Source organism: Lynx rufus, unplaced genomic scaffold (genome assembly GCF_022079265.1).
Source record: "Lynx rufus isolate CCGP_SWC_20201006 ecotype Redwood Valley unplaced genomic scaffold, mLynRuf1.p SCAF_7, whole genome shotgun sequence".
NCBI classification, from domain to species: domain Eukaryota; kingdom Metazoa; phylum Chordata; class Mammalia; order Carnivora; family Felidae; genus Lynx; species Lynx rufus.
In genome coordinates this window covers 119,893,205-119,915,408 of record NW_025814889.1, presented here as the reverse complement: position 1 = coordinate 119,915,408, position 22,204 = coordinate 119,893,205, and the positions used below count along the sequence as shown (strand labels likewise).

At 36.9% G+C, this 22,204-nt stretch overlaps 1 protein-coding gene across 15 annotated transcripts in view; it reads left to right on the top strand.

The window, feature by feature from the left end:
- The window catches only part of ANKS1B (ankyrin repeat and sterile alpha motif domain containing 1B), a 1,075,523-nt gene that overhangs the window by 682,392 nt on the left and 370,927 nt on the right, over positions 1 to 22,204 (top strand). For 10 of the 15 annotated variants that reach the window (XM_047066138.1, XM_047066137.1, XM_047066136.1 and 7 more), the window contains exon 1: positions 11,576 to 11,779. In XM_047066138.1, the coding sequence (XP_046922094.1) occupies positions 11,576 to 11,779 (204 nt within the window). Of the gene's footprint in view, positions 1 to 11,575; positions 11,780 to 22,204 lie in introns of those variants that run through there. The other 5 variants (XM_047066127.1, XM_047066126.1, XM_047066125.1 and 2 more) reach the window with 1 other exon arrangement.

Here is a 22,204-nt window from a genome sequence, read left to right as displayed (position 1 = left end):
ATTTCTTTTTCCAGTCTTATTGTGCTGGCTAGAACCTCCAGTACAATATTAGATGGAAGTGGTGATAGTGGACATCCTTGCCTTGTTTCCTGATCTTAGCAGGAAAGCATCAGTCTTTCACAATTAAGTACGATGCTAGCTGTAGGTTTATAGATGCCTTTTATCGGGTTTGAAAAAATCCTTTCTAGTTTCCTGAGTTTTTATGAGGAATAGTTGTTGACTTTTGTCAAATGATCTTTTTTTCTGCTTTTTCTGCCTCTACTGAGATGATCATGTGGTTTTTCTTTACAAGTTAATATGGTGAGGTACATTGTTTTTTTTTTTTTAATTTTTTTTTAGCATTTATTTATTTTTGAGACAGAGAGAGAGAGAGAGCATGAACAGGGGAGGGTCAGAGAAAGAGAGAGACACAGAATCTGAAACAGGCTCCAGGCTTTGAGCTGTTAGCACAGAGCCCGACGCGGGGCTCGAACCCATGGACCGTGAGATCATGACCTGAGCCGAAGTCGGACGCTTAACCGACTGAGCCACCCAGGCGCTCCTTGTTTTTTTAATGTTGAAAAAAAGACTTGTATTATTGAGATTAACTCAACTTGGTCATGTTTCATTATCTTTTATGTATTATTGAATATTATTTTCCAAGATTTTGTTAAGAATTTCTGCCTCTATATCCATAAAAACATTGGTCTATAGTTTTCTTTTCTCAAGATGTCATTGTCTGACTTTGTATCAGAGTAATTATGACCTCATAAAATGAATTGAAAAGTATTCTTTTCAGTTTTCTGGAAGAGTTTGTTTAGAATTGGTATTATTTCTTCCTTATACATTGGGTAGCATTCACCATTGAAGGCATTGATGAGGTTTAGAGTTTTCTTTCTGGAAGGTTTTAACTAGATTTATGGAAGGGGAAAGAGTTGATATCCTATTTTCAAATAATCCTAGAAAAGTATATATGTCAATAGAGCAGGGAAAGATATAATATCTATGAATAGAGAAGTATCACAAAATCTAGAAGTTAAAAAGAGAAAAATAGAATACAAAGGACTGTCACCAGACCAACAAAGATTCAAAAAAGAAAATGAAGAAACAATAATGTACATAAATGTAAATAGAAAATAAGATGGAATGATTAAAATTAAGCATGACTGTCATTATGCAAAATTGTACTTATCCATTAAAGTGCAAACCACTAGACTAGTTTTTTAAATTCCAGTTTAAAATATAATTACAGTTATAAACTATTTATAACAGTCACATTTTAAAAGTTAAAAATAATGGATAGACACCAAAATCAAGATTCATAAGAGTAAAAATTGATAAATTGAACTTCTTCAAAATTAAAAACTTTAACTCTACAGGAAATTCTGTGAGGAAAATAAAAATATAGACTGCAGACTAGGAGAAAATATTTGCAAATCAAAAATATAAGAAATGCCTCTAACTAGAATATATAAAGAACTTTCAAAACTCAACAGTATAAAACCAACCAATCCAATTCAAAAATAGACAAGCGAAATTAGTCAGAGAAAGACAAATATCATATGACTTCACTCATATGAGGACTTTAAGAGACAAAACAGATGAACATAAGGGAAGGGAAACAAAAATAATATAAAAATAGGGAGGGGGATGAAACATAAGAGACTTTTAAATATGGAGAACAAACAGAGGGTTTCTGGAGGGATTGTGGGACGGGGGATGGGCTAAATGGGTAAGGGGCATTAAGGAATCTAATCCTAAAATCATTGTTGCACTATATGCTAACTAATTTGGATGTAAATTTTTAAAAAAATAGACAAAAGACATGCACAGACATTTTACCAAAAAAGATATATAGATGGCAATAAGCACATAAAAATGTTTAACCTTATTAGCCATGAGGAAAATGGAAATTAAAACCACAATGTAGTATTACTATGCATCTATCAGAATAGCTAAAATTTTAAAGAAATAGTGATAACACTAATTCTGGTGAAATGTGAAGAAACTCAATCTTTTGTGCATTGCTGGTGGGAATATAAAATAATACAACCACTCTGGAAAATAATATGACAATTTATTATAAAACTAAACATGTACTTACCATATGAGCAAGTAATTGCACTCTTGAATATTTATCCCAGAGCAATGAAAACTTATGTTCATACAAAAACTTGTACACAATGTTTATAAGAGCTTTATTTGTAACAACTAAGAAGTAGAAACAACCCAAAGCCCATCAATGGGTGAGTCATTAGGCAAACTGTGGTATATTCATATCATGGAATAGTACTCTGAAACAAAAAGGAATGAGCTATTGATACAAGAATAACTTGTATGGATTTCAAGAAAATTATCCTGAATGAAAAAAGCCAGTCCTGGGATGCCTGGGTGGCTCAGTCCTTTAAGCCTCTGGCTTCAGCTCAGGTCATGATCTCGCAGTTCAGGAGTTCAAGCCCCACGTTGGGCTCTGGGTTGACAGCTCAGAGCCTGGAGCCTGCTTCAGATTGTGTCTCCCTCTCTCTCTGCCCCTCCTCCATTTGTTCTCTCTCTCTCTCTCTCTCTCTCTCTCTCTCTCTCTCTCTCAAAAATAAATAAAACATAAAAAAAAAAGAAAAAAAAAGCCAGTCCCAAAGTTTCCATACTATATGATTCTATGTATACAACATTCTTGAAATGACAAATTGATAGAGATGGAGAACAGATTGGTAGTTGCCAGAGGTTAAGGAGTGGGAGAGAGAGGGAGACAGCTATGGTCATAAAAGGATAGCAGGAAGGATCCTTATGATGGCACTGTCTTTATCTTGACTGTGGTGATGGTCACACAATTTATGTGTGATAAAATTGTGTGGAACTAAACACATACACACACACACACACACAAATGAGTGCATGTAAAACTGGTGAAAAATAATAATATAATAATGCAAATAATATAATAATGCAATATAATAATGCAAATAATACCAATGCATTTTATCAATGCCAATTGCCTGTTTGTGATATTGTACTATAGTTGTAAAAGATATTAAGATTGGGGAAAATCGAATGAAGCCTATACAGAATCTTTCTTTGTTTTTTAAGTTTATTTAGAGAGAGAGAGGCAGACAGACAGACAGACAGGACGCACATGAGTGGGGAAGGGTCAGAGAGAGAATCCCAAGCAGTCTCCATGTCCCAATGCGGGATTCGAACCTGTGAACCGTGAGATCATGACCTGAGCAAAGGTCGGACATTTAACTGACTGAGCCGCCCAGGTGCTTCCAGAATCTCTCTTTCTTATTACTTTTCATAACTACTAGTGAATCTATGATTATCTCAAAATAAAGTTTTAAAAAAGACAATGGAGGGGTGGGTCTAGAGATATCAAAGAACTGAAAAAAGGATGGGGTATCCACCTTATGGACTATTATGTAGATATTTACAAGAATAAATTAGAGCTTATCATTTACTTGTTAGAATTTCCATAAGGCTTTGTTGAATGAAAAAAGTAAGGTTCAGAAAAGCAAGGGTAATATGATTCTAATTTTATGAAACAATATCTGCAAATGTGTGTGTATTTGTACATATGTACAAGGTTTTTTTTAAGTTTATTTATTTTGAAAGAGAGAAAGCACAAGTTGGAGAGGGGCAGAGAGAGAAGAGAGAGCAAGAATCCCAAGCAGGCTCCGTACACCAGTGCAGAGCCTGATGAGGGGCTCAATGAGGGTCTCGATGAAGGGCTGGAATTCATAAGCCCAAACAGTGAGATCGTGACCTGAGCCAAAGTCAGACGCTTAACCAACTGAGCCGCTCAGGTAGCCCAGTAAATTTTCTTGAATAAGTATTTTTTCGTCCTCTGTATGTTCTTAGAACAATTCACAGATATTGCTTATTATACAATTTCACCAGTTATGTCCATTTTGCTGGGAACAGGTCCACGGAGCTCTTCACATTGCGAATCTGAAAGTAGTACCTCCAGATTATTTTTTTAAAAAGACTGTGCCACCTTTTGGGATGAGCACTGGGTGTTGTATGGAAACCAATTTGACAATAAATGTCATATATTGAAAATAAAATAAAATAAAAAGACTGTGCAAAGGAAATTCCTGCTTTTATCACATTCTCTGAGTTTCAGTTTCCTTATCTGAAATGGGGCTAATAATCCATATCACACTACGTAGGACATAGTATCTCTGAATAACTATTAATTTATTTTTCTCTCCATTTATCTCACTTTGGGGACTTAGAGAAGTTCTATTGAATAAAGGTAATGTGTTGTTATGCTTGAAGAATTTTAAGACTCCAAGAAAGTATTTCAAGTAATACTTGAGGTAAGAAATACACTTAACCACTACACAAAAGTGATCTTTAGACTTGAACCAAGGTTCTTTCATAAGTTTGGCTCATGAGAAAATAACCAAACCACAGACAACACGACTCAAGATCTCTTTTTTCTTCCTCTCTCCCTCACCTCCTCACCCTACCCAACTCTCTCCCGACTCTCTTCCCTCCTGCATTATAGCTTTTCACCAACATATGAGAATTACTGAGTAGAAACTGAATGACCGAATAAAGAATAAAATACAGTCTATACAAAGATTTGTAATGTGATCAGTAACCAGTATTCTCTCCAAGCTTTATTTGTTTTTAAATTGAAGCATAGCGACACACAGAGTTACATTTATTTCAGGTGTACGTGTATTTCAGCTATTTGACAACTCTATAAGTTATGCTATGCTCACAAATGTAGCTACCATCTGTCACCATACAATACTATTCCAGTACCATTGACTATATCCCCTATGCTGTAACAAAAGCCTGTATCTCCCATGCTCCTTCACCCATTTTGCCCATCCCGCCAGCCCCTCTCCTCTGACAACATCAGTTTGTTCTCTGTATTTATGGGTCTGTTTCTGCTTTTTTTGTTTATTTGTTTTTATTTTTATTTTTTTTTAATGTTTTTATTTATTTTTGCGACAGAGAGAGACAGAACATGGGCAGAGGAGGGCCAGAGAGAGAGGGAGACACAGAATCGGAAGCAGGCTCCAGGCTCTGAGCTGTCAGCACAGAGCCCGATGCGGGGCTCAAACCCACAGACTGTGAGATCGTGACCTGAGCCGAAGTCAGACGCTTAACCGACAAGCCACCCAGGCGCCCCTGTTTTGATTTTTAAATTCCACATATAAGTGAAATCCTATACTATTTGACTTTCTCAGGCTTATTTCACTTAGCATAATACCCTCTAGGTCAATCCATGTTGTCACAAATGGCAAGATCTCATTCCTCTTTATGGCTGAGTAATATTCCATTGCACATATGTATATGCAACATCTTCTTTATCCATTCATCTGTCTGTTGACACTGGGGTTGCTTCCATATCTTGGCTATTGTAAATAATGCTGCAGTAAACATAGTGGTGCACATATCTTTTTGAATTAGTGTTTTTGTTTTCTTTGGGTACATATCCAGTAGAGGAATTACTGGATCATATGGTAATTCTATTTTTAATTTTTTGAGGAATCTCTATACTGTTTTTCACAGTGGCTATACCAACTTACATTCCCACCAACAGTGTATGAGTGTTCTTTTCCTCCACATCCTTGCCAACACTTGTGTTTTGAGAGACAGAGAGAGACAGAGTACAAGCGGGGGAGGGGCAGAGAGAGAGAGGGAGACACAGAATCTGAAGCAGGCTCCAGGCTCCCAGCTATCAGCACAGAGCCTGATGCGGGCTCGAACTCACAAACCGCGAGATCATGACCTGAACCCAAGTCGGATGCACAACCGACTGAGCCACCCAGGCGTCCCTCCTTGCCAACACTTGTTATTTCTTGTCTTTTGATACTAGCCATTCTGACAGGTGTGAGGTGATATCTCATTGTAGTTTTGATTTACATTTTCCTGATGGTTAGTGATGTGAAGCATCTTTTTATGTGCCTGTGACCATCTGTATGTCTTCTCTGGGAAAATATCTATTCAGATTCTCTGCATATTTTTAAACAGATTGTTTTTTTTTAGTGTCAAATTGTTTTAAGTTCTTTATATATTTTGTATATTAACCCCTTATTGGATATATCACTTGCAAATACCTTCTCTCACTGCCTTTTTTGTTGTCTTTTTGTTTTGTGTATGGTTTCCTTTACTGTGCAAAATCTTTTTATTTTGGTGTAGTCGCAATAGTTTGTTTTAGTTTCACTTCCCTAACGAGACATATCTAGAAAAATATTACTAAGGTGAATGCCAAAGAGATTACTATGTTTTATTCTAGGAGTTTTATGGTTTCATGTCTCACACTTAGGTCTTTAATCCATTTTGAGTTTATTTTTGTGTATGGTATAAGTAATGCAGTTTCATTCTTTTGCACCTAGTGTCTAGTTTTCCCAGAACCCATTTGTTGAAGAGACTGTCTTTTCCCCATTGTATATTCTTGCCTTCTTTGTTGTGGATTAATTGACAATATAATTGTGACTTTATTTCTGAGCTTTCTATTCTGTTCCATGATCTGTGGCTATTATTGTGCCAGTACTGTTTTGATTATTATGGCTTTGTAACATATCTTGAAATCTAGGATTGTGACACTTCCAGCTTTGTTCTTCTTTCTCAAGACTGCTTTGGCTATTCAGGTGTTTTGTGGCTCCATACATATTTTCGTATTATTTGTTCTAGTTCTGTGAAAAATGTTATTAGTCTTTTGATAGGGATTACATTAAATCTATAGATTGCTTTGGATAGTGTGGACCTTTTAACAATATTAATTCTTCCAACCCATGAACATGGAATATCTTTACATTTGTTTGTGTCATCTTCAATTTCTTTCATCTATGTTTTATAGTTTTCAAAGTATAGATCTTTTACTTCCTTGGTTAACTTTATTCCTAGATATTTTATTCTTTTTGGTGCAATTGTAAATGGAATTGCTTTCTTAATTTCTCTTTCTGCTACTTTGTTATTAGTGTATAGAAATGCTACCAATTTCTGGGTATTAATTTTTTATCATGCAACTTTACTGAATTCATTTATTACTACTAATAGTTTTTTGGTGGAATCGTTAAGGTTTTTCTATGTATAATATCAATGTCATCTGCAAATAATGACAGTTTTACTTCTTCCTTACCAATTTGGATGCCTTTGTTTCTTTTCTTTCTGACTGATGTGACTATGACTTCCAGTACTGGGTTAAATAAAAGTGGCGAGAGTGGACATCCTGGTCTTGTTCCTGATCTTAGGGGAAACGCTCTCAGTTTTTCACAATTGAGTATGACATTAGCTGTGGGTTTGTCATATATGGCCTTTATTATGATGAAGTGTGTTCCCTCTAACCCCATTTTGTTGAGAGTTTTTATCAAGAACAGACATTGTATTTTGTCAAATGGTTTTTCTGCATCTATTGAGATGATCATATGATTTTTATTCTTAATTTCATTAATGGGGTATATCATGTTGATTGGTTTATGGATATTGAACCATCCTTGTGTCCTCAGAATAAATCCCACTTGAGGGTGGTGAATGATCCTTTTAATATATTGTTGAATTCACTTAGCTGATGTTTTGTTGAGGGTTAGTGCATCTATATTCATCAAGGATATTGACCTGTATGCAAGCAAGTTATGCTTTGGTACAGAAGTCTGGACCTTGAAGTAACTCTCGCATCTCTCTCTCTCTCTCTCTCTCTCTCTCTCTCTCTCTCTCTCTCTCCCAAGAAATGAAAATCCTATCAAAGCCATTTCCAATGTCATTGATTTGTTTATTTAACAGAACTGATTTAATGCCTAGGTTGTGTGTGTGTGGCACTCTTCTAGGTTCTTGGTCCCTGGGATTAAGAAATGAGATAGGATTTGAGGAGCTGGCCAATAAATATATGCCTTACTAAGCCAAAACATTATTATATTCGCACGATCTTTGAGCAAGTTTGTCTACTTGCTCGTAGTTCAAAATGATCAGGAGAAACCATGTGACCATGGTCACCATGTGACCCTGGGGAAGGCTGTAATTCTTATTTGCCTTTAATTCCACCTCATACCAGTTTTAGAGATGGCAAAAGACAAATAGTGTCTTGTTTTCAACTTCTCATACAGGTAATGTTGAGCAGCCAAAATCCCTTAAAACTGATTCCCAAACTGCAACAAACTTTTTGACCTTAAAAGATCTAGAACCAATCAGAAATAAACTATAATCAAGTAAAAAAGAGAAAGAGGATGTTAAAAATCCAGACCTAAAAATTCTATTTAAAAACCTATCATCTTGGGGTACCTGGGTGGCTCAGTTGGTTAAATATTCAGCTCTTAATTTCGGCTCAGGTCATAATAATCAGGGTCATGAGATTGAGCCCCATGCTGGGCTCTGCAGTAAGTGTGGAGCCTGCTTAAAATTCTCTCTCTCTTTCTCTGTAAAATAAATACAGTGAGGGGCGCCTGGGTGGCGCAGTCGGTTAAGCTTCCGACTTCAGCCAGGTCACGATCTGGCGGTCTGTGAGTTCGAGCCCCGCGTCATGCTCTGGGCTGATGGCTCAGAACCTAGAGCCTGTTTCCGATTCTGTGTCTCCCTCTTTCTCTGCCCCTCCCCCGTTCATGCTCTGTCTCTCTCTGTCCCAAAAATAAATAAACATTGAAAAAAAAAAAAAAATAAATAAATAAATACAATGAAAAAAATTTTTAAATAATATCCTATTATTTTTTAAGTAAAGAATTCAGGGAGCACCTGAGTGGCTCAGTCAGTTGAGCATCTGACTTTGGCTTGGGTCACAATCTCACAGTTTGTGAGTTCGAGCCCCATCTAGGGCTGTGTGCTGACAGCTCAGAACCTGGAGCCTACTTCGGATTCTGTGTCTCCATCTCTTTCTGCCCCTCCCCTGCTTGCACTCTCTCTCTCTCTCTCTCTCTCTCTCTCTCTCTCTCAAAAATAAATAAACATTAAAAAATTTAAAAAAAAAAGAATTCAGAGACTTGGGATAGAATTTTTAAATGAAATTTTAAATCTGAAACTAGAAATTTATGTAGTTTGGATTATGACATAAAAATTATATTATTTGGTTTAGCAGGTGCATACTGAGTCCTTACTTCAAGCAGTATTAGCGAGACATAGCTCTACATTGAGAAATAAGTCTTGTACAAAATAACTACAATATTACACAGAAAATATTTGTTCTAATAGAGGATCTAATAATGCCACTTAAAACAGATAAATAAGAGAGTTATTCCTGTTAGGAGGGATTATAAAAGATTTCAGAAAGGAAATGTTATCTGATTCAAAGCCAACGAAGGGGAAAAAATGTAGGGACATAACAAAACCAACCCAAGTATGTTACAGGCTGCCTTTAGAGACCAGCCAGTGATCCTACCTGACTGGAGTACTGGAGAAAAGTAAATAAATGCAGATGATTTGTAGTAGATTGTGGATATCCCCAAATGTTATCACAGGAGCTGTGAGTTTATTTTGAAGCCCACTGAAAACCATGGGGGGGGGGTTTGAAACAAAGCATAATAACTAAAACTGTCTTAGAGAGATTAGTCTGACACCCATGTATACAATAGATTTTAAAATATCAGAGATAGAAGACCAACATAGAGGCTTTTGTTTTATTTTATATTTTAAGTTTATTTACTTATTTTGAGAGAAAGAGACAGCAGGGGAAAGGGAGAAAGAGAGGGAGATGGAGAGAATCCCAAGCAGGCTCCATTCTGTCAATACAGAGCCCAACATGGGGCTCAAACTCATGAACTGTGAGATTATGACCTGAGCTGAAGTCAAGAGTCAGTCCCTTAACCACTAAGCCACGAAGGCAGCCCTTGATGCTATTGTTACATTAGGCCACATGGGCCTAAACTAAGATAACAGAAATAAAGTAGATGGCAGTTCCATAAACATGAAACAGGAAATAGAATCCGGGGAATGGATGCAAGAGACAGTGGTGAGGGGTAACTAGAACTCGAGAATGCCTGTCAGCAGTGAAAGAGGGAGTACAAGATGTTTTGAAGTTTGATGTCTATGTGCCAGGGAAGCTGACATTGTTCTTAAAAAGAGAAAGATAAGGTTTAGGGAAAGAAGAAAAATAATGTTTAATTTATTTAATAAATATTTATTGAGCACTTATTATGTGCCAGACACTGTTTCTGGGGAGATGAGAATTATGTTTGATTTTTAAAACATTTTATGTAGAAAAGGCACTGTTCCCAGTCTGTGTAACCCAAAAGGCAGAGCTGGAGCCAGTGAGTAGGAGCCAGGTAGGAAGTAACAAATCTAATAAGTGGAGGCTTCCTGATAAGTAGTGAGAGCTCTGTTCCAGGCAGTATTCAAGCATAAATTGGATGATAATCTTCCGGGCACTCTGTGACAAGGGATTTCTGCCTTAAGAGAGAGGTTAGACTAACCCTTCCACAAGTTCTCTCCCAGCCTTAAGTAAGAACATATATTCTTTCCTATGATCTGGTCCCGTGGGTTCTATTATTAATCTCTGGTTTCTTGTAATTATTAAATAAATTACTCAATCTGTCTGCCATTCAGTAAAACTCACACATTCGCATCTGTTATTCTTGAATTATTTTTGGTTAGGGCTCTTCTTCTTTATTAAAAATCTCTACCCAGTAATGTTACCTTTATAGCTAATTTAGAATGCTAACCCTGGTAGACTGGGTTATAAATATCAGAGGGGAAAGGGATTTCTTGTGCCTAATAATATTTTTGTTTGGAATAAGCCCTGCAAATGAGAAATGAATTATCTTGACTTCAAGATTGCGATGCAGTTTCTGTATTTTGCAGTAATTCAGAAAGGAAAAAAAAAATATCTCACAGAGGTTCATTTTGATACAGCATGTTAAAGAAAGAGAATAATTATTCTCAAAACCCTGTAAAGCTTTACATCAGAAGCATTTATCTGTGTTGCATTTAGAAAAGAAGAAAGGAAAGAGAAGAAAAGGAGAGGAAAAAAGAAACCTGTAGTGAGCTCCGCTATAAGCTATAGTTAAAGCTTTACATTTCCTGGTGTCTTTTGAAACGTAAAATTCCACAACAAATAGCCCTGTAACGTATAACCAGTATGAAGATTCAATTGAGATTTAAGCACTTTGGTTTGCTTTTGAATCTTGCTATTTTCTGCATTTGTTTTGACTGCTCTCATCATTCAGGATTGACGCTTGGATGGGTGTGTAGGAGGAAGCAGCAGCAGCAGGCTTACAGCTTGCAGACAAAAAAAAATCTGCCTTATCTGATGGCTATTATTGAAAATGCGAGGTGTAGCCTGGGCTGGGTAATGAAGGGGAGCGAGCGAGGGGGAGCAGGGAGCATGGAGCTGCATACTGATGAGTGTAGGAGTACTTGATAAAAAGAATTCTGGCTGCTGGCCGTGCATTGCTCATTGTGGAGTACTCCAACAATCACATAGAACGCAGACCAGCCTAAGCTGACAGCTTGATATGCCTTCTTCTGCTGCCTGGTTTTGGGGGCTGTATGACGTACTGGTCGGTAGTAAAGATTAATATGTAAGAAATGTGGAGCTAGGATCAAGTCATACTCCACAGCCTGCCTGGCAAACTATGTTTTACTTCTGACTTTGCTCTCTCGCTGAGAACATTAATCTGTCAAGCTGGCGGGCTCCTTTGATAGCAACTTTCCCAGGAGCATGATGTGGCAATGCCACCTCTCAGCCCAGGACTACCGCTATTACCCAGTGGACGGCTACTCCCTGCTTAAACGCTTCCCTCTTCATCCTCTTACAGGACCCAGATGCCCCGTCCAAACAGTGGGACAATGGTTGGAAAGCATTGGGCTACCTCAGTACGAGAACCACCTGATGGCTAATGGATTTGACAATGTACAGTTTATGGTAAGACGCTCTCTGTGTCCATGGAGCTGCCTTTTGTCTGTCTTTGCTTCTTATGTGTCTTACACGGCTCAGAGGCAGCCTGATTTGCACCAAAACCGGTCAATTTATATATGTAACTGCATCAGAAAATTGGATGCCCTTAGGACTGAACTTACTGTGTACATCTAGACACTTGCTGAAAAAGGAGATCTACGGGCATCCATATACATATGTATTATATGAATGAACCGGTGAGAGTACTATTTATAGGCAGTGAAAGAAGATTAACATTTATATTCTCCCTGTCATTCTTTGTGTGCTTTTTATAAATTTGTAATCTCAGAATACCCAGTTAGATTATAGTACTCTTCGGTCAATTCTAGATTCCTAAAACATATTTTTTTTCATTTGAGCATCAGCATTTAATGATTAATTTGACAATCTGTTATGTTTACGGTGTGAAGATTATTTTTTTTTCTGATAATTGTTCGGTAAGCAGTTTAAATTGTGTGGATGACCTTTAATTTGTTAGCAAACTGCTTCAGATGGTCAATTATGGAGAACATTCACTTACTTACATATGCTGATTGAAGAGCACTGAAGTGTTTTTTATTACTTTAGGTAAAAAACAAACACTTCCATCAATTACCTGTCTATTTAGAAAGAGAGGCTGATGGACCAAATACATTCATATACTTCTAAATACTAGTCTGCATGCAGTCTAAACCCGGTGTGTGCAAACTTCTCACTGTGATGAATATAGGCGAGGAAGGAGGGTGGGGAGATGTGCGGACCCATAATACAGCTTTCTAATCATTCATATATCTCCCCCAGTGCTCATCAGTTTCCCTTGTTAAGCTACGTCACAGTCCTTATTACCTTTCCTTGCTTTTAAGTTCCCATCACATATATTACTGATCCCTAAATTTAGAGACAGCTACATACTATAAGCATATAGCACACAAATGGCTTAAAGAAATAATTAATAGCTATTTCTAAATAAAATGCTGGGGCTGACATCTGAAGCTTATTCATAGGAGAACTGGTAACAGAATATGACACCTAGTTATGTTTTTTTTAAATTTCCATTTGAGATGACTTTTCTCCGAGCTTAACTTGACTATTATAGATTTAAAAATTGGTCAAATTGTTAAACTTCTGCCTCTTTTCCAAAAAAAGTGTATCCTCCGTGAGCTTTTTTAAAAAGCTACATAAATGTAAGAAGATGTATGAGCTCGAAGTAATTGTATACATAGAACTCTTTATGAACCTGTTTTTTATAATAGGATATGCAGCTACTGTTATTTTTCTCATGTTAAAGAGAACTGTCACTGATTAGACAGACAAGATATTGTGGGTATTGAAACAGGAAAAAAAGTGAAATGTCTTCAGTTGCTATGACAGTCTTAGGACACTGAGAAGATTTAGGACAGGCTTGGGACACTAAACAGAGAATACTAAGCATTTGGGGAACTATCAAACAGGATGGAGATCTTTTCATGGTTATTTATATTTACTGTACATTTTGATGTCTTTATTCTTTCTCTCTGACTCTACCTGTGATAAGACTTTCTCATTCCCATTCTTCATACTCTTGTCCAAATTTATTCTGATCCCATGAGAAGTTAGGTCTTTGGATTCTGGCTACTTCCAAATATTTTAATTCAGCATAATTTTCCTCTGAATATTAAACACATTTGAGCACATATAACCCCTTTTTGAAAGCCTAAAACTGAAAGGTTACTTAAACAAGTTTCAAATAAGCATTTGGAGGTCTTAAAACAACGTTCAGGAATGAATTATGTATAAGCATTCCAAAGTGCATCTGGGAGGCAAAAATCCTGGGTATATGTGACAAAACCAAGGTTTGAGCTTCTCCATAGATTATTGTCTTATTTTTTCAATTCTAAGTTTTATACATAATTTTCCAGAAAATTAGAAAACAGTTAATGCAAATAAGTCAAATACTTTCTTCATGAGACAATTAATTAAAAAAATAAAAACTTTGATCATTTAGAGGAGTTAATTATGAAAATTGAGCAAATCATAAAATGGTGTCATCAATTGTTGCTTTATCTGCTGCTATACACTATTTACTACTAGTGTCATAAAAAATCAGTTTCTACATTTACAAAATGTATTGATTGATTTCCATAATCAAACTTATTTAATTATGAATTTAGTTAAGTATACCAATATAATCAGCCCACTTTAAGAAACAGATTTCATTAATGGGGTGAAAAATTTGTTAGACCTGTTTAGTCTCCACTCAGTATCATATTCTAGCTTTTATTTTTCTTGAAGCACATTCTGACCTGCATTTATTCATCCTGTTGCCTAAGCAACAAGCACCACACTCCCATTAACTGTGATGTAGTGCAGGTCTTATTAGCTTTTTAGAACAAGACAGTAGAGACATCAAAAGGGTATAATTAATGTTGCTTGAAACTTCATTGTACATCCGCGCATAGTTATACTTTATTTAGGAAACATTCTCAAGAGTTATTTTTTTTATTTAATCAATATTCCATTATTGAATGTTTTCTATATAAGTGACTTCCAAAGTATTTATTGAAAGCTTAAATATTTTTTACCAACTCTGTTCTACATACTCTCACACGTAAATACAATATATGGATGATTTATCCACATGGCTATGATTAACTGTAATAAAGATTTCTTATATCAATTCCTAGACATAGTTAGAAAAAGCAAGACTCCCATTTATTTTTGTATCTCTATCAATTATTGCTTCTCCTTTGGGCCCTTAATGCTTATCCATGATTTTATTGATGCATGAATTTTTTTTCAGTGCCTAAAATCAAAATACCAAACTTTTTCTTTATGTACCTGGTCCTGCTTTGCTGACATTTGTGCACATAGTTTTGACTTTCTTGTATCCTTAAATATATAAAATAAATTGAAATTGATCCAATTAAATAACTACAAAACTATATCAGGTGACCTAAGACTTTGGGAGAGTCAGATCTATGTTGCACTCAAAAGCCCCTTTAACACAGAATTTTTCATCTGAAGACTTATCCAAGCCCCACTTACCTGCTCATCCCCTCTGAAGTCATACATCATCAGCTCCCCCCTTGTAAGACATATGCTGTTCACTAGCCTCTGGGAATGCTGCCGGGGCCCTAAAATATATGTGTTTCAACGTTACTTTTTTTTTTAAACCAAGGAGTTTTGATATGAAGTGTTTAATGTACAAAATGTATATGCTTATTTACTTCCTTATTGTGCAAGTTTCTATCATCCTCTCCTTTTTCCAAGTCTGATGACTGCTTGCTAAATTTTAAGACTCAAACTATCTATTCTTATCTTGATGACTGCTCATTTGTACTCTCCTCCCCCCATCCTCTACAGCTATTTCCTCTCCTTTCCCTCTTTCTTTTATCCTCAAAGGTCCAACTCAATCCCTGCCTTGTTTATGTAGCTTTCCTTAATGACGCTAGTCCTTTGGAGCCTCTCATTTCTCTGAACTCATGTAGTGGTTGTATTCAGTATGAAAAATTACATTTGGCATGCCATTATTCACTCTCTAGAATTATAAGTTTTCACTTGTGTATATCTTGTCTCTCCCACTAGACTAGAAACTCTTCAAGTCCATGTTCTGTGTGTTCAATTGCCTTGCCTTTATCACAAGTCCTACCATAATGCTGTGTATATAGACATCATCCCATGACAACTAGATACACAGCAGACTGTTGTAGATGGATCACCAGCCTCTTGTTTAAACTGGAAGCCTTGTTTTACCAATGGAACATGAAGTTTTAGCCCCCTTCATTCATTCATTCATTCATGCAACAAACTCTTAAACATCTTGTATGTGCTAGGAACAGTGTTAATTCCTGGGAATGTAACCATGAACAATACATGCTTCTTGACCTCTATTAGGTTACAATATTGCTCTCAGACCTACATATCATTTGCATGCATGTTAGACACTCATTCCGTCATGTGCTCACACACACACATACACTCTATCACAGGGATCTTGCCCTCATTCTTTTATATAATCACCATCCTTCAGCACATTACTTACTAACAATTGCTTTTCCAGCAATAAATTATAGTAGGCAATGGAAGAAATAAAATTTCTCATAGCAGGGGGTAAAGAAAGATAAAGATACTGATAACAACAAAACACTGACAGTGTTATGGTGGATTTATGGTCCAAAAACTGAATCAAGAAGTTTATATTATTGGAGGAGGACTGACTCATATCCTCACCAGGATAACTAGCTAGTAGTTATATTTGTAAACTCTAATCAAAAAAAGGGAAAAAATGAAATTATGCCAACTCATTTTTTTTAACACTTCCTATGTTTCTAGCAGTTGCCATCTAGGTTGGCTTAGGATGCTTTGACCATTATTAAAATGTCCAAAATGCAGCCCTTACAGAGTAAAAAATAAAAATAATTCCAGAAGCCCTATGTGGTCTGGCATTTTTGTACACTTGGGTGAGTAGCATTCATAAAGGACTTCCTGAAGGTCAGCATGAGTAGTGCCTATTAGAAACTGAAGTAAAGCCACAGAGCTCTTGGAAGTCATCCATTTGGACAAAAGATTTAAGAGAGTCATCTTATAAGTATGTAGTTGAAATTTCCTTCTCCGTTTTGTGGTGCATTTTATATGCTAATGCGCTTACTTCTCTTTTCCTCTTTTACATAACTTTTCTGTAGTAAGAGCACCATTTGCAGTTGACCTGACAAAATGACCTTTCATGTGTCTTAGCAGCATTATGATCCAAAAAAGAAGTTAAACTTGTGAAGCAGAAAAATAAATTGTCCCTAAAGGCCAAGACTAATAACCCCCAGGATGATTTCTTGTTTCAAATATTTCTTAAGAAAATTTTATAAAGTTACTGATATTTCAAGGTCCAAGAGAAAAATACCTGCCACACTCTCCACTTCATCCTGTTTCTGCAACAGTCTAGGCTCTGAAGTGGGTGGCTTTATGGTGAATGTGCAGCTATAATTTTACAAACTCAGTCCAGTAGTTACACATCCACTTCTGCAAAATAAAAAAAAAATTATTCTTTTTTCAACTACAGGCACTTAAAGTCTGTTGGCATCCAAAAGTCAAAGCCAGGAGGGAGTCATTCTTTATCTGGACAACAGCTTAATTACAAATGTAATAGGCAACAGCCTCGCAGTGGTGTGAGAGAGAACTCAAGTAAGACTTCTCATTTCCACTGCCTTGCTTCTCTATGATTCGGTTTACTCATCTGTAAAATCAACCTAATGAGGGATCTAGGAGAAATGTTCTTTGGACTTGTTATTTAATATTTTGAACCATTTAAAGTTTCAGGGTACAATATTGGTGCTGGCAGAGCTGTTAATTGTTTCTGTAGATCTCATTAGCCATGGAAGGACACTGATTGCTTGTGCAGTGGAAAGTCAGAAATGAAGGCATGTTCAGGGATGACCATCTTAGAAGAATGGCTTTCAGAAAAAACATTAGCTGAAATTCTAATCTGGTGATAGTGAGGAGGCCTTTTCTTCCACCTAGATGTTATTGCAGTTACCTTTTTAAGCATTAAAATAAGCTGCCCCATTTTCTAATAATGCAGTACTACGACTCCCATTACTAACTCCTGCTCACATGAATTGGCCTTTAATTTAGTCATGTAGCATATTTGCATAATTTCATCTCCAGTATTGCTTCAAATGACCAGATATTTGGGATGAAGAATTTACTTCATGAATCAGAAAACTTATTCAAACTGCTGAATTACAGACTAATTTTAAGAAATCCAGCCACAATTATATTTTTCGCTTCTTTAAAAAGACAGTTCTCTCAAACATGTGTTCACAGGCAATGACCTCCATTTTCTCACTCCCATCACCTCCTTAACCCCTATAATCCTGCCTGCTTCCCAGATCTTCTGCTAAAATTGTTCTCTTTGAAGTCAGCTGTGACCTGCTTCTTGCCAAATCCCAGCCCCCTTTCTTCTCACTTCATTTCTCTTGCCCTCGTTACAATGTCTTATTTTCAGCACCCACTCTTTATTGACATTTACTCCCTTATTGATATTTGCTAGGGTTCTGTGACATTACACTGCCCTTTCCAATCATTCCTGTTCCTAATCCTCCTCCCACCTCCAAATGTGCACGGTGCTCTACCTGTCCATCCATTAGAGAGATCATTAGTTCTCATGGATCCATAGCTGTCCCTACTCTGCCTCTTTCTACCTGGCTTCCAATACTGTCCAGCTACTCAATAAACATTTCCATATACGTGTATGCATGCAAAGCATTTAGCACAGACTTGGCATAGAACAAATGCCCAACAAATGTTAAGTATTACTGCAGCCAGAGTGCTCTTTCTAAAGCACACGTTTGCTTTAGCACTACTCTGCTTAAAATAATTCAGTGATTCTCAGTTACTTACGGGAGATTATGTTTCCAAAATCCTTAATATGGCTTTCATATTCAGGATCCTTTATGGCCCCAATTTAATTTTCAGCCTCTTCTGTTACCATTTTCTCTCTACAGTTCTAGGGAACCATGTATTTATTTTTCACTGCCTGGCCTTTGCACCTGCTGCTCTCTGCCAAGAATGACCTTCCTTCCCCTCTTAACTCCTTTTTACCCTTTAGTTCTCAGCCTGGTTGTCACTTCTTTTAGCTGTCACTTCTTCCCTGACCCTCCAAGCATGGGTCAAGAATGCTTCTTCTGTAGTTCCCTTTCTTACAACTTTTTTTACTGTGCCACATTAGCTATTTACATGTCCACCTACCTACACACACAAATAATAGAACAGGGGTCAGCAAACTTGTTTTGTCAAAGGCCAGATAGTAAATATATTTAGGCTTTGATAATCATATGGTCTCTGTTGCAACTATTCACCTCTGCTGTTTTAGTATGAAAAGAGCCATAGACAATATATAAATGATGGATGTGGCTATGTTCCAATAAAGCTTTATTTACAAAAATGCAGATTTGGTCAAAGAGCCATAGTTTGCTGCTTGATTAATGTACTCAATTATTTTTAACTCCTTGAGAATTAGAAATATGTTTTGATCCTCTATATCTCCAGAGACAACCCATGGCTTACACATGTAGGCACAGTAAATGTTTGCTGAAAGGAGGAAGAAAAAAGCAAACAAGGATGAATAAAAGAAAGAGAGAAGGAAAAAGGGAGTAAAGGAATCTGGCAAGTGACTACAGCAAGGTTCCTGAAGGCCTGTTTGGTTTAAAGAGAACCCAGTCAATAGCTGAGGATATTCAGAGCAAAAGCCAGCCTTCAGGAGTCTCATAAGAGCTAGAGAGGGTGTTTTTGCTCTAACCAATCAGATGGGAGTATATTTTCAGCAAGGGAAATGCACAGGCATAGGAACTAGAAAAACACAGCTGCAAAGGGAGCCTGTAGTTCACACTCTTTGGAATTCCTTTATCTTCCTTCTTCACCTAATTGTGCAGCATTGTTCATGATTCAGCTTGAACATCACTTCCTCCAGGAAGTATTTCCTTATACCACCCTGTCATCTGGCTGTCATAATCACTCTGTCCCTGTGCACCCCAGCACCCTGCTCTTAGCCCTATGCTAATCTGTATTATATTGCACTGTAATTATGTTATATGTTCAGATGTCTACCTCCCACCCTAAAACATGAGTTCCTTTAGAGGCAGAGACCAGGTCTTATTTATCTCTGTATTCCTAAAGCCTAGTAGAGTACCTGGCATATAGTGGCTTCTGATAAACATTGATTGGATGGAATTTTAAAGTTCTGTTTGGTTTCGTATAAATTATCCCCTGTAATTCTCACCGTATCCTTTTCAGTAAGTATTAGTATCTCCATAGTTATAAATGAAGTGAATTATTTTAATATTATTATTATTATATTCATAAATGAAACTCAACAAGGTTAAAAAAAATTGCCCAGTACCACCTGGATTTCAAAACCAAACCTTTTTATTCTAAAAGTCCCTGCTCAATTCACTAAGACCACATTTATTTCATCATTCTTCCTATCACTCATTCAGTGACTGTTAAGAGAGCCCCTGTTAAATTGTAGACATGGAACAGGACACCAGCCCTGCCCTTGAAGCACTCCCAGTTTGTTGTACTTCTGGTCCTTTGAGGTACTTCTTTATCTTACTTCTTAATTTTCTACCTCATCCCCACTACTTCTCAAGAGGGCCTCTGCTTTAATCAGACTAGAACACTCACTGCCAAATATATACCTTTACTTTCTTCATAATTTCCCTTCTACCTAACATAGCTTATCTCCTCCAAATTGCCTATTCAAGAAAAACCCATTCCTCAAGGCCCTGCCCCCCACCCCACCCCCTCTGTGGAGACTTCTTCTACTCTGCAGCTTCATCTTTTACCCCTCTTAAGCTCTGGCCGTGTTGAATTATTACAATTCTACAACCGAGCCATACCTAATCACACATCTAAGTCTTGGCACACAGCATCTTATACACACTGTTCTCTACTCAGTTCCCTTCCTGCACTCATTCTTAGCCTGGTAACCCTTACTTCAAAAGCCCAGATCAGAGGTTCCTTCTTGGGAGCCTTTTACAAATTCTGTTGTGGTATTGCTCAACTACCCTTCACTGGCTTCCCATGGCACCCTATACACATCCTTGAATGAAGCAGGCTTATCACACAGGCAGAATTATCTGCTTCTTTACCTCTTTCCCCTGAAAGAAAGAACAATGTTTTGGTCAGTATTATTTTCCTAGTACATAATAGGTCCTTGTATAGTTTGCTATAGCTGCCTTAACCAACTGCCACAAACTGTGTGCTGTAGACAACAGAAATTTATTGTCACAGTTCTGGAGGCCAGAAGTCCAAGGTCAAGGTGTTGGCAAGACTGGTTCCTCTGAGGGATATGAGAGGAGGCTCTGTTCTAGGCCTTCACTTGCCAGTAGTCTTCTCCCTGTGTTTTCAAATCACAAATGTGTGTGTGTGTGTGTGTGTGTGTGTGTGTGTGTGTCCAAATTTCCTCTTCTTATAAGGGCACCAGTCATATTGGATTAGGTTCCACACTAATGGCCTCATTTTTAACTTGATTACCTCAGTAAAGACCTTATCTCCAAATAAAGTCACATTCTGAGGGACTGGGGGTTAGGACTTCAACATATGAATTTATGAGGAACACAATTAAGCCCATAAAAGTTCTTAATAAATATGTGTACATGCATATCCTTTATTATCCTTCATGTTGCCAAGCACAGTCCATAATGGTCACACAATAAGTACTTGATTAATTGAATTAATCTTAATGTACTTGAGGTTTACATGAGATTTAAAATGTTCAAAGAATCTGATGTTATTCTTTCATCAATGATAAATGCAATCTTCCTGATAACTTATAGTTTTGCACGCACGGGTAATCATGTACAAGGTCACACTGCTAGTCAACATGAGAAGCAGCAGGGCCACAGCTGAGAACTTCCTACCTCTCTAGCCCTGCACTCTTTCTATTATACTTTGCAGCTCTGCTGGCCCCTAAATAAATTACATTTATAGGAAATATTCATTTGTTTGCCATCTTTATGATGACTATTGATAACTATTTGGTAGAAAAGCCTAAGGGAATAGATGATTAGATAAGTCATGTTTTATAGGAAGAAAAGAAAATATAACCAATTTAATAAAATAACTACTATTTTATCACAAAATTTTTATATATATTTTTACTACATTCTATTTACCTCTCCCACAAATGTTATGAAGTATGTAGTATTATTCCAGTTTACCAATTACAAAACTTAAAGAGAGCCCAAATATCTGGCCCAAAGCACTCAAGATTCAAACCCTGGTCACAGTCCAAAGGGGAAAAAAATCAAGATTTGCTGGGGAAACATAATGTAGGTGAGCTAAGAAAGGTATGGGTTCTCAACAAACAAAAATAACATAAGCATCCCTTGTTCTTGGAGGGATTATTCAGAGTACCAAGAAGAAAGGTGAGAGAGAAGAAAAACCTTGCCTCATGTAGAGATGAGGAAGTCCAGACTAAGGAATCTCCCACCCTAAATAGGGTTATAAAAATCATGCACCACCAGGTCAAGTCTGTCCTGAGACTATGAGACTACCTAAGTGGGAGTCATTCCATGCATACATGAGACACCACAGCAAACAGGAGTAGTGTTCATGGAAGCCATGATTTCCTTTCAAATAATCTTTTCTAAAGTGTAATGAGTTGTCATTATGAATTGCTACATATTTTTATCCACCAGAAAACTCAAGCTAAAGAACACAGAAATAACCTTCCAGGTCATTGCCTGGACATGTTACTGACTTCATCCCGGACTTCCTCATCTGGTCTGTACGTACCATGCACATCATAGACATTGGAAACTATCCAGTCACTTAACAGCATATGATCTAAAAGAGTTTTGAGAAACAAGAGTCCTTATAACTCTACTTAGAAGTTATGGAGGCATATTAGGAGAAGAGAAAAATACGATGAATAATTAA